The following is a 12,595-nucleotide window of genomic DNA, read 5'->3' on the forward strand; positions in this document are numbered from 1 at the left end:
AAAAAAAAAAAAAAAAAAAGTGGGTGTGCATATGACTGTGGCGTAATATTTTTAACTCTTTTGGAAAGATACCAAGAATGGGAATAGCTGGATCAGATGGAACCTGTACTTTCAATTTTCTGAAGAATCTCCACATTGGAAGTTCCACAGCGGTCACACCAATCTACACTCCCACCAGCAGTGGAAAAGTGTTCCTTTTTTCCCACATTCTCGCCAACTTTTGTTATTGGTTGATTTCTTGACAATAGCTATTCTCTCTGGAGTGAGATAGGATCTCAGTGTTGTTTTCATTTGGATTTCTCAAATGACCAGTGATGTTGAACATTTTTTCATGTATTTATTTGCAGTTTGTACTTCTTCTTTGGAGAAGTGTCTATTCATTTCAGATTCCCATTTTTGGATTGGCTCTTTAAATTTGGGGGCTCTGATTTTTTGAGTTCTTTATAAATTCTAAATATTAGTCCTTTGTCTGTGGAATAGCTGATAAAAATGTTTTCCCAGTCTGTGAGTTGTGTCTTCACTCTGTTGGTGATTTATTTCTGTAGAAAAGGTTTTTAATATGATGAGATCTTGGTTGTTGACACTTTGTCACGTATCCTGTGCAATCAGGTTTTGTTCATAAAGTTTTTGCCTACACCTCTGTCTTCAAGAGTTTTTACCTTTTTTATCTTCCAGCAGATTAAATGTTTCTGTTTTAATATTTATATCTTGATCAATTTCATTTTAGCTTAGTGCATGGTGAGAGATATGGGTCTAGATTTAATCTCTGGCATGTGGAAAGCCAGTTTTCCGAGTACCATTTATTAAAGAGGTTATCTTTCTTCCATTGAAGGTTTTTGGCCCCTTTATTGAAGATAAAGAGCTGTGTTTAGAGCTGTTTCTTCATCTTCTGTTTTACTGATCCTCGGATCCATTCTTTTGCCAGCACCATGCTGTTTTTGTCACAATAACTGTAGTATCATATCAAGTCAGGGATTGTGATACCCGCTGCCTTGCCTTTGTTGCTCAGAATTACTTTTGCTATTCTAGGTCTCTTCTGGCTCCAAATTAATTTTAGAACTGTTTTCTCTAGTTCTGTGAGGCACGCTCTTGGCATTGATTTGGATTGCCTTAAATCTGTGTAACAGTTTTGGAAGTATGGCCATTTGCACTATATTAGTTCTGCCTACCAAGAACAAGGGATATCTTCTTATTTTCTGATATCCTCTTCCATCTCCTTTTTCAGAGCGCTACAATTTTCAATGTAAAGGTCTTTTACTTCCTTCATTAGATTGATTCTTAGGTATTTCATTTTCCTTGATGCTGTTGTGAAAGGTGTTACTTCCCTAATTTCTCTCTCAGTGAGTTTGTTATTTATGTGCAGGAATGCTATTGATTTTTGAGCATTGACTTTGTGTCCTGCTACACTACTAAATTTGGTTATTAAATCTAGAATTCTTTTGGTGGAGTTTGTGAGGTCTTCTATATAGAGTATCATGTCATCTGAAAATAATGGTAATTTAACTTCTTCCTTTTCTATCCTTATTTCTTTCTCTTGGTTAATTGCTTCTAGAACTGTATTGAATAGGAGTGGTAATAGTGGACATCCTTATCTTGTTTCTGATTTTAGAGTGAAAGCTTTAGTTTTTGTCCATTTCGTATGATGTTGGGTGTTGGGTTGTCATAGATGACTCTTATCAGATTGAGATGAAGACCTACTATCTAATTTTCTGTAGGGTTTTTATCATGAATGGTGTTGTACTTTGTTAAATGCTTTTTATCATCTAATGAAATGATCATGTGGTTTTTGTTCTTGGTTCTGTTAATGTGGTACATTGCATTTATTGATTTGAATATGTTGAACCATCCCTGGGATGATTTCTATTTGGTCATGCTATATAATCTTCATGATGATTTGCTGCATTCTCTTTGCCCGTATCTTATTGAGGATTTTTGCATCTATGTCATTAAGGAGATTGGCCTGTAGTTCTCTTTTTTTTGTTGGATCCTTCTCTGGTTTTGGTATCAGAGTAATGCTTGCTTCCAGGAATGAGTTTGGAAGTATTGCTTCCCTTTCAATTTCATTAGAGTTTGAGGAATAGTGTCATTAGGTCTTCTGTAAAGTTCTTATAAAATTCAGCAGTGAATCTAACAGGACCTGGCCTTTTCTTTGCTCGTAGTTTTTTAATTACTTCTTCAGTGTCATTAACAAATATTGGATTGTTTTAATTTTTTTCTGTCTTTTTGATTTGGCTTTGGTAATTCATGTTTATCTAGGAAACTGTCCATTTCTTCTGCATTTTCCATCTTATTAGAATAGTTTCTTAAAGTAAGTATTGATGATCTTCTGGATTTCTGCAGAATTGATTGTGATTTTACCCTTTTCATACCTAATTCCATGAATATGTCTTTCCTTTTTCTGATAAGGTTGCTAAGGGTTTGTCTATTTTATTTAATTTTTCAAAGAACCAACTTTTTGATTCTTTGTATTGTTTTCTTAGTCTCAATTGCATTAATTTCTACTCTGATCTTTATAATTTTCTCCCTTATTTGTGCTTTAGGTCTAACCTTTTTTTTTTTTTTAAAAAAAAATTTTTTTTTTTTTTTTTTTTTTTTTTTTTTTCTAGAACCTTGAGGTTTGATGTTAGGTTATTTATTTGAGCACACTCTGTTTTTCTGATTTGGGAATTCACTGCTATAAATTTCCTTTGTAGGACTACTTTAACTGTGTCCTATAGTTCCAGTATGTTGAATTGACATTATGATTTAATTGTGGAAACTCTAATTTATTTAATTTCTTCTTTAATTTCATCTTTGACTATTGATTGTTCAGAGAGTGCTATTTAATTTTCATGTGTTTATGCAATTTTTGTGGTTTCTTTTGGCACTGGTTTCCAGTTTCATTGTACTATGATCTGATAATATGCATGGGATAATTTCAATTCCTTTGCATTTACTTAAGCATGTTCTATGAGCTAGTATGTGGTCTGTTTTGGAGAGTAACCCATGTGCAGCTGAGAACGATGTGCATTCTTTTGTTGTTGGATGGAATACTCTGTTGATATCATCTAAGTCCTTTTGTTCAAAGGTTTGGTTCAGATCTGATACTTCTTTGTTGATTTTTTTTTTTTGTCTAGTTGATCTGTCTGTGACAGTGGGGTATTGAGGTCTCCCATTACAGTTGTACTAGTGCTTATTTGATTTTTCTTATCCATTAATGTGTGTTTTATACATTTGAGTGTGCTAGTATTTGGTAATACATATTTATGACTGTTATCTCTTATTCTTGGATTATTCCCATTACAGGGGTGCAGTGACCTTCTTTGTCTCTTCTGATCAGTCTTGGCTTGAAATCCACTTTGTCTGCAAATAGAATAGCTTTTTTCTAGATTCCTGTCACATGGAGTATTGTTTTCCAAACTTTTTTCAGTCTGTGAATTTCTTTTTGAATTAAATGTGTTTCTTGTATGTGGTATATTGTTGGATCTTGATTCTTGATCCATTCTGTTTCTTTTCATCACTGAACTGAGACTATCTACATTGATAGTTATAACTGAAATGTATTGACTTTCTTGTCATGGTATTTTCCTACAGTTGGTTCCCTTTCTTTACCTTTTGTTTTATGGCTCACCTTGCCTGGTGGCTTCATTCTATTTGGATTCATGGAATTGCCTTTTTCTAGAATATCCTTCAGAACTTTTTGGAGTGCTAGTTTGGTGGTCATGAATTTCTTCAGGTGTTCTTTCTTATGGAAGTATCTTATTTCTCTATCGTCTTTGAAAGATAGTTTTTTAGGGTATATTAATCTGGCTCGGAGGTTTTCTTTTAGGGGTTGAAATATTTTACTCCAAGCTCTCTTTCACTTAAGGGTTTGTGTTGAGAAATCTTCTGTGATTCTGATGGGCTTTCTTTTATAGGTGGTTTATTTCTTTTCTCTAACAGCTTTTAATATTCTGTTCTTGTGTTCTTGACTATTATATGCCTTGGTGTAGTTTTATCTTCTTTTTTTCTGATCGTGGCTAATGGGAATTCTATATGCTTCATTTATTCTTTTTCCATGTTGAGGAAGTTTTCTGCCATTACTTCTGTGAACAAGTCTTTTTATGTCTTTTGTATTCTCTTCCGGTTTTGCTGTTGTTGTTGTTGTTTTCAATCCACTTTGTTATTCTTCATTGCATTATCTAATAGCTGTTGGATGATTTTATTTCATGGTCCCTTGCTATTCTTAAGAAGTCTTTCATTTGATGATCACTAACCACAAACCTGTCCTCTAGAACTGATATTCCATACTCACATTTGTTCATTCTTCTATGCATTCTTTCAATAGAATTTTTAATCTCCTGGATATCTGTTTTATTGAATCCAGTTCTTTCCTATGTTGGACAATCATGGTTTCTATCATTTTCATAAGCTCCTCTGTTTTTCATTGTATGTACTCCAGATTCACTAACCGTATTGCATATGGTCATCATCTTAGTTAAATGTAAAATTATTTCTGATTTTTTTCTAGAGACCCATTCATCTGCTTTGTTACTTCTGCTACCCAGAAAGTTCAGCAGGGTGACTTTTGATTTCTTCCACCTCAGTGCCCCCTGGATTTGCCTGAGATGAGCAGAGATCTGCAGTTACATCTTCATTCCATGACTTCTCATTTTCCATATTTTAAATTTTATTTTCTACATTAATGCTTGTAAATTACTTATGATAAATAGTTTTATTACTAGTATCAAGACCTCCTTAGGAAGTATGTACTTTTCAGAGTTGTCTTCTAAGTGTAACTAGCTTTTGGCTTTTGACTCTGTCCCAATTTCCTGCCTCTTCTATTTATTAAGCATTAAAGTTGCTGTCTATTTGACCTAGCACCAAGTTCTCTGGTACTGCACTATGATATTATAACCCCCAGACAATCAGTATTGGCATACAAGAAAGCAAAACTGAGCACAATTATTATGGCAAAAGTAATACAATCAGTAATAATAACAATAGTATCAAGTAAGCCTAGAAAATGACTAACTGTGATAAGTATTAATTTGCCACCTTTTACCATAGGTACAAGATTTATAGTTATATGACAAAATCTAAAAGAAATCAGGAAATTATATACAGTAAATATTCACTCAGTAGAGTGATTTTACCTTAAGAGAAGACAATTTAAAATGGTCAAGGGGAAAAACAGAAATAGATTAGAAGCAAGACTGAAGGACAAAGGAAGATTACCCAAGCTTTGGGAAACTTGTGAAGAAGATAGGAGGAAAAATAGGAAGGAAAAAATAAAAACAAGAAAAAACAAAACTAAATACAATATCACACTCCTGAAAGAAAAGAAAAACAATCAAGAAATAGAAAAAGCAAATGGACAAAAATAATTTTCTCTGTGATTTCAAGCCTGTGGTCAGCTACTGGGATCTACACATTTCTGATAATACCCAATTCAAGGTGTGACTCAGCTGTCACTGGTAGACCAAGGAGGCCATCAGGGCCCTGATTCATGCTGCATAATCCCAGCAAGCCTGCAGTAAGATTAGGGCGGGTTGCTGATTCTGGTGCTTTCAACTCCACAGAAGTTCAGGCTCACCCTGGCCTCTGGTTGTGGAGCCAGAGCCTAAATTATTTAGCTTACAACAGTCTAGGTGTCTGTTGCTGGCCTGACCACAGATCCCTGATCATAGACTTTTCCACAGTGGTCCCTCATACAGTCACTGAGGGATTTCAACACTGAGAGCCCTGAGATGAATCCAACCCATGCTGTTCTGAGTCCCAAATCCCAGGTTCACTTGGCCCCTTTCTGGAATGGCATTCAGCCAAAGATCCTCTCTAGTGGACATGGTAGTCACTTGGACTGGAGTCACCAGCTCTTGTGTGTTGTAGCACACAACATCTTCTGTTCGGTTCCACTGATGTGTTTCTCCCTGGAGGCCTCCTGAGTCACCTGCCTTCCCTGTGTCTCTCTAGATTCAGTCTTCCTCTCTCATGCCATGAGCCAGGAGCTGGGGAGAAAGTACAGTTTGAGCTCTGCTTTTTCTGCAGTTTAGCCTGTCTCTTCATTTTCTCTGTGGGCTCCACTTTTCCCTTCAGATCCTTCCTTGGTCCTGAACCACTTCTCTCCTTTTCTTCCCCGCGTTGTTATTTTCCAGTGTCTAGATTCCAAATCCTGGATCAGTTGACTAGTTGTTGTTTACCACTCCACCATATTCCCAGATGTCTGATTATTTTTTTAAGTAAAATGGGGGTTGGGTTGTATTTCGTTGGTAGAGTTGTGCTAGCAAGGCTTGGGGTTCAATCTCCAACTCCCAATTTTAAGTGTATAGGTAGATTTTGTTTGTTTGGCAGTTCTAGGGATCAAACTCAGGGCCTCATATATGTAAGGCCAGCATTCTCCCACTGAACTAAACCCCCAGAGATTTTTAGAAAGAGTACTGAAATGTTTCAATAAGCTTCTTTTCTTTTGTCATGTTACTTTCAAAGAATTAAAATTTAGTTGTCTTTTCTTTAAATAATAAGGACCCAAAATTTGAACCATACACCTGAACATTGAGGTGGATATTTTGAAATAATTTTTCATTTGAATTCTGTCACTGTTTTTTAGATCAAGTTAGAGTATGAAGGAGCATTATTTTCAGAGTGGCAAGTGCCAGAAACCTGTTCTATCCAAGATAAAAAGTAAGCTTTTAAACTATCAATATTAATGTATTTATTTATTTACATGTAAAAAAGCATCTATGTAAAGTGGACATCCAGATTCAAGGCCGTGATTTAAAATACATTTCCTTCCATCCATAAAATAGATCTGAAAACAGAGACAAAGTTATTCTGAGGATATAAGTAAAGTATTTCCACCTTTAAAACTTTCTCATATTGGCATACAATAATTAAAGATTTTAGGTTAAAAAATAGTGGGGGGATTTTCATTAATCTCATATGCATCTGTAGTTATTTCTTTTTTCCTGTTTTTTTCAAATGCTAGATCACCCAAGACAGAAATGCATTGTTCTCAGGGTGTTCATGCTGTAAAACCAATTGTTACAGGCCCGGTAAGTTGATTTTAATGATAACTTATTGAATCTTGAGTAATAATATCTGTTTCATCTTCTTTTGTTTTCTTTTGAGCTTTTTTCAACTTAATTTAATCTGCTTTAAATTGTATTAACTGTAACTCCAAATGACAGTCTATTTTAAATTGTTTGTCAGCATGTCATTAACTTTTAGGTATATTTCTTGTCAAATTATAAAGTAAAAACTGATTTTTATCTTAGTTTTAAAATTTTTATTCATTATTTATCATTCTCATTCGTTCCTTCATTCATTTGCAGTGCTAAAGACTGAACCCTGGGAAGCGCACATGTTAGACAAGTAGTGTACCACTGAGCTACACCCCAAACCTCTACCTTAGCTTTTTCACAGATAAATATGTGGAAGTTCATAGCCCCTAATTCAATGAAAATAGTACTCTCAAATAAATGGGTCTCACATCATAGATTCCTGTGACACAAAAACCAGAGCAATTTTTAGCAGATTTTTGTACTCCATTATATTTTCTTTGATTCAAGAAAGCATATGTAAATGCAAAGACTAACAGTGATGCTGGGTCTTCTCTAGTTTGCCCAGCAAAGACAAACACAATGTAAAGGATTTTGAGGCATTAGTATTGTAATGGTTAGTAACAAACTACGGACTACATAACTGATGACTGAATTTCCCATACAAATGTATCTAAAGCTACTGCTACAGAGACTCCCTGTGAGTACTCCTGCCTCTACTTTGGAGACTTGTGTCTTCTCTTTAATTATCTTTATTTTCAGGGCACAGGTAGAGTGTGTGAAAGAAGACAGATGAATAGTAACTCCTTTTTAAATCTCAATAGAGTTAAAAAAAAGATTGAATTTGTCTTTTGAGTCTATGAGTACCTGCAAGTTTCAAGAATTCATAAAGAAATAAAGATCCTTTATTCCTTTTGTTTACATTGAAAGCCATATAATTGTGTAATGTGTAGAAATATGCACACAGATACACACATAGGTAGGAATATCTTTATCATTTGGGTGCCTGAGTGTCACCAGATCCTGCAACCTGAATTTGAACATCAAAGTTTTGAAATATATTTGAAAGCACTTAGTTACAACAACCAAAATCATTTCCAGGCAGTGCCACATCATGTCTTCTGGGGAGAAAATTACTCCAGTTGAGAACCACTGGACGGGAATTAAGTTGTCAATCAATGAGGAAGAAAAATATAACAGAAATAATAAGGAAAGCAAGCTATCAAATGTCTTCTAAATGTATCACTCCTGATAGCAAATTCTTACTGAGAATAGCTAAAGAACTGAATTAGTTTTATATGTATATTTATTAATTCTACTTTGAAATTTATCTATTCCTTTTTCTCAAATCTCAGCCAAGTAACAGTTCCTCAGTGACTTTTATACCTATGTCTGTGTCTTAGCCATTTTCTGTGGCTGGGACACAATACCCAACACCCAAAACTTAAAAGAGGAGAGTTTTATTTTGACTCACAGAGTTAGTCTATAGGATTGGCTGGCTCCACAGCAGAAATAGGGTGGGAGAGGAGTGACAGAAGAAAAGAAGCTCAACACATGGCAGGGAGAAGCACAGAGAGAAGGGAGGAGCCAGGAATAAGAACACACCCTTCCAGGTGACATCCCAGTGTCTTACCTCCAACCAGGCCCACCTCATAACAGTATACTCAGCTCCTCATTGCTGAAAGAATACTGCGTACTTACATAATTGTGTAATACATAGAAACCAGCTGTGAGAAGTGTCCACACAAATAGCATTCCTCTTCCTAAAAGAAAAAGGCAAAACCCACGAATAATACGAAATGGAGCGGATGAACACACTGACAAGTACAGCACCTCCATGACACAATAACCTTCCACATGCATGAGAAATTAGGGGGATGTTTTGCATCTCGACCATAGCAGTCCATACATCTATGTATTTTAAAATTAACTGAGTATATTACACAATATTTTTTTCTTTTAGAAAGGAGAAGAAGAACGCTATTTGCCTGTGGACACTACTTACATTTGTTTCCTGTGGTATTACACAGTTATGTAAGTAACACAGTATGAAATACAAAGATAATTCATACTTTTAGGGTATTTGGCTTCAACTTTTAATTAATCACAAATGAGTTATCTATATTATGGTTTTCAGACAAGCTTGGTTTTATTCACCAACCTTTTAAACACATCCCGTGTCTCTATGTATTCACACTTTTACATCACCTTTCTCATTTTTACGACAATCACACATGTATTGTTATATATATATTTAATAGAAGAGGAAATGTGAGCTTGGATGAGTTCAGTCATTTGGAGGACTTGCTTCCAAGTTTTGGTAATTATAAAGAAAACTGCTGTCAACATCTCCTTTCAGTTTTTTGCTTGGGCGTAAGTTTTCATCTCCTTTGAAGAAAAACCAAGGAGTGCTACTTATCGCTGGATGGTATGGTGTTTATTTAGTTTTATGAAAGCCCACCAGCATCTGTGTTATTTTGTGTCCTCAGGAGCAGTGTCCCTGATGCTCCATGTTCTTGCAAGCCCGCCTGGTGTTGACAGGGTCCTTCTCCTTTAACACTGTGTTGACTAATTGGGGTCTTTTTACCTCTGCATATGAACTTTAGAATCAGCTTATCAATATTTACAAAATAACTTGGGATTTTTATTGGGACTGCATTGAATGTATCAATAGTTTGGAACGACTGACATCTTGACAATATTGACTTCTTCTATCTATGTACATGGAACATCTATCCACTTATTTACTTCTTTGATTTATTTTGTCAGTTTTCCAGTTGTCTGTGCATAGCTCTTGTATATATGATTTGAGATTTTTACCTACATATTTTTTTGTAGTCAAAATGTAAATGATACCAAGTTTTTAATTTGAAATTGCATTTCTCATTAATGGTGTATAGGAAAGAAATTGACTTTTGTATATTAACCATGTGTCCTGCAACCCTACTATGTATATGGTTGCTTGTTAGTCCAGAAGATTTGTTTGATTTTAGTCATTTATTTTACAGACAATCATCTGCAAATGAAAGTAGTTTTATTTTTTCTTCCCCAAACAGTACCTCTTAGTCTCTCGTTGAAAAAGAGTGTTGAGAAGAGCCATCCCTGCCTTCTTTCTGATCTTTCCTTCAGCTTCCTGAAAGTTTTTGTAGATTTTAAAAACCAATTTGACAAAGTTATGTCTCTATTCACAGTTTGCTAAGAGTGTTTTTTATGAATGGATCAAATACTTTTCTGCTTCTGTCAACACGATTTTTTAGCATGTTGATATGATACATTACATTAATTGTTTTTATATTGAACAAGCTTTGCATGCCTGTGATTAGTCACACTTGGACATGATATCTAATTATTTTTGTACATTTTTAGATGTGATTTGAAAATATTTTTTGAAGATTTTTGTGTCTAAGTCTATATTTTGTTGTAATGTCTTTGGTTTTGATATGAATAATTTTGTTTCATAGGATGAGTTGGAAAATATTCTTTTTTCTATTTTCTGAAAGATGTTACAGAGAATTGGTATGAGTTTTTTCCCCAAATATTGGTATAAGTCATCAGAGAACTTATCTAGACCCAGGCCTCCATTTGGATGTGAAGCCAAGTATTGTGAATGCCTCTACCTTTGTTCATTTTGTTCAAAATAGCCTTGGTTTCTAGGGGTCTTTTGTGGGTTTAAGTGAATTTTAGGATTTTTTTTTCTATTTCTGTGAAGAATGCCATTGGTATTTTGATGGAGATTGCATTGAGTCTATAAATCACTTAGAGTAGGATGGACATTTTAACAATATCAATTCTTCCAGTCCATGAATATGGAATGTCTTCATTTGTGTGTGTGTACTCTTAATTTCTTTCTGGAATGTTTTGTAATTTTTATTGTAGCTATAATTTCATTTGTATCTAAAATTTTAAATTCCTAAAGTCTATCACACTATCTGCCACTTTTACATCATTTCATTCAGAATTGGCTACATAATTTTGGGTACCGATGGAAAATAAAAGTGCGGGAACTTTTGTTCAAAAATTGGAAGAAAATAATGTTAAAGGTATTAAATACAAATCTTGTTCTTTGGTTACTCACTGTCACTATCTGCTGTAATGCTTTTTATTTACAATATAAAGTCAGCCTTCCTCAGATGTGGCAATATTCATGGGCCCAGTACAGACCTGTGATTCAGCATGTACATGGCCCACCGACTGATGGCTTTTACTAGCCTTTTTTCTCTGTACATCATGTGTAAATCCATCACATCGCCAGTCAGTGGAGGAGTCTAGAAAACTCAATCCGATATCTTCTTTTTCTGTGAGTCTGCTACCTTAATTTATGGCTTATGGGGAGCCCCCAAGGTACTACAACCTCTGCAGTTACATGTGCTAGACACGTGGATTGGAGATGGGCAAGAGGCTCTCAAGTCCTGCCAAGTTCAGGACTCCAGGAGCCACATCATGATGCTGCCAGCCGGGAATGGGACAGCTGCTTTCTGGTCTTACTCCAAGAAGGCTCTAGGTACACATGCCTAATACTGACCATTCCCACACTTGGCCTAGGCCCTTAACCAAGGAAGAAGCCATTTTGGGAACAGGTGGAAGGGGATGGCCGGTGAGGACCAAAGGTGCCAGAGCTTGGAGGAATGAGTAGCAAAGACATGTCCCAGGGAGGAATAGAGGAAGCAGGAGTTGGAACTGTGCAGGAGCCAAAGCCCCGAGTCCCCAACACATGCTCCATTGCCTTGTCACACTCATTTATTTACAAATAAGTGTTTATAAAACTCAAGTTCAGAGACAAATTTCTGAAAATGTCCCAAATAAATAATACAGAGGACAGTGCTGGTGAGCATAGCCTCTTCCTTGGGCTCTCTAAATCCATTGACTCTGTTTGCCCCCAAACCAATGATTTGGCACTGGGGAAGACAGCAGCAAGAACAAGGACCATGTGAGCGACTAAACTCTGTCTGTCTGTCTGTCTGTCTCTCTCCCCTTCTCTCCCTTTCCCTTCTCCATTTCTTTCCCCTCCCTCCCTAACAGATTAGAATACCAAATAAGAAAGATGAATAATCCAGAAAGGCAGATTAACTGCCAAGCGAGATGGGACTTTTTGTGTTGGTCCTCTTGATACTTGATTTCTATACCACCTTAATGTTGTAGATCGCTCATTTCTCCTTGAGATGCTTTCATTCTTTTATTCATCTAATACCAAAGTTTTCTATTTCTAGAATGATTCTTTCTCTGTCTTTTTGTTTTTTCTTTTGTTTGTTTTGTTTTTGTCATGTGTCCCTACATTAAATGTCAGTTGAGGCCAGGGCTCTCTCCTTTGCCTTCTTCTACAGTTCAGTCTGAGCACCTACTCAAAAATCTGAGCAAACTGATGTAGACACATTCCATGGATTCCATGGGAATCAGGATCATCTCATCGACTGGTCCTGACACTTTCTCTACAAGGTTACAGTATCAACAACAAGGTTTTTTTTTTTATTACTTACAGATTTCTCCTTTGGCATTCATATTTTCCTTTGCAGACGCACTGGTGAATCATTCAGTAGCCCACTTCTTTTCTTCCGTGCCCCTGACAGGTAGCATAGCACAAG

The 12,595-nt window shown here is 35.7% G+C and overlaps 1 protein-coding gene across 9 annotated transcripts in view; it reads left to right on the forward strand.

Moving 5' to 3' along the window:
* Catspere (catsper channel auxiliary subunit epsilon) overlaps positions 1-12,595 on the forward strand; it is a 99,431-nt gene that overhangs the window by 6,354 nt on the left and 80,482 nt on the right. For 7 of the 9 annotated variants that reach the window (XM_010642617.3, XM_010642621.3, XM_010642620.3 and 4 more), the window contains 3 exons: positions 6,566-6,639; positions 6,944-7,010; positions 8,980-9,050. In XM_010642617.3, the coding sequence (XP_010640919.1) occupies positions 6,566-6,639; positions 6,944-7,010; positions 8,980-9,050 (212 nt within the window). The remainder of the gene's footprint in view (positions 1-6,565; positions 6,640-6,943; positions 7,011-8,979; positions 9,051-12,595) is intronic. The other 2 variants (XM_010642622.3, XM_010642619.1) reach the window with 1 other exon arrangement.

This window comes from Fukomys damarensis, unplaced genomic scaffold, assembly GCF_012274545.1.
Source record: "Fukomys damarensis isolate Sample0158 unplaced genomic scaffold, DMR_v1.0_HiC HiC_scaffold_11, whole genome shotgun sequence".
Lineage (NCBI taxonomy): Eukaryota > Metazoa > Chordata > Mammalia > Rodentia > Bathyergidae > Fukomys > Fukomys damarensis.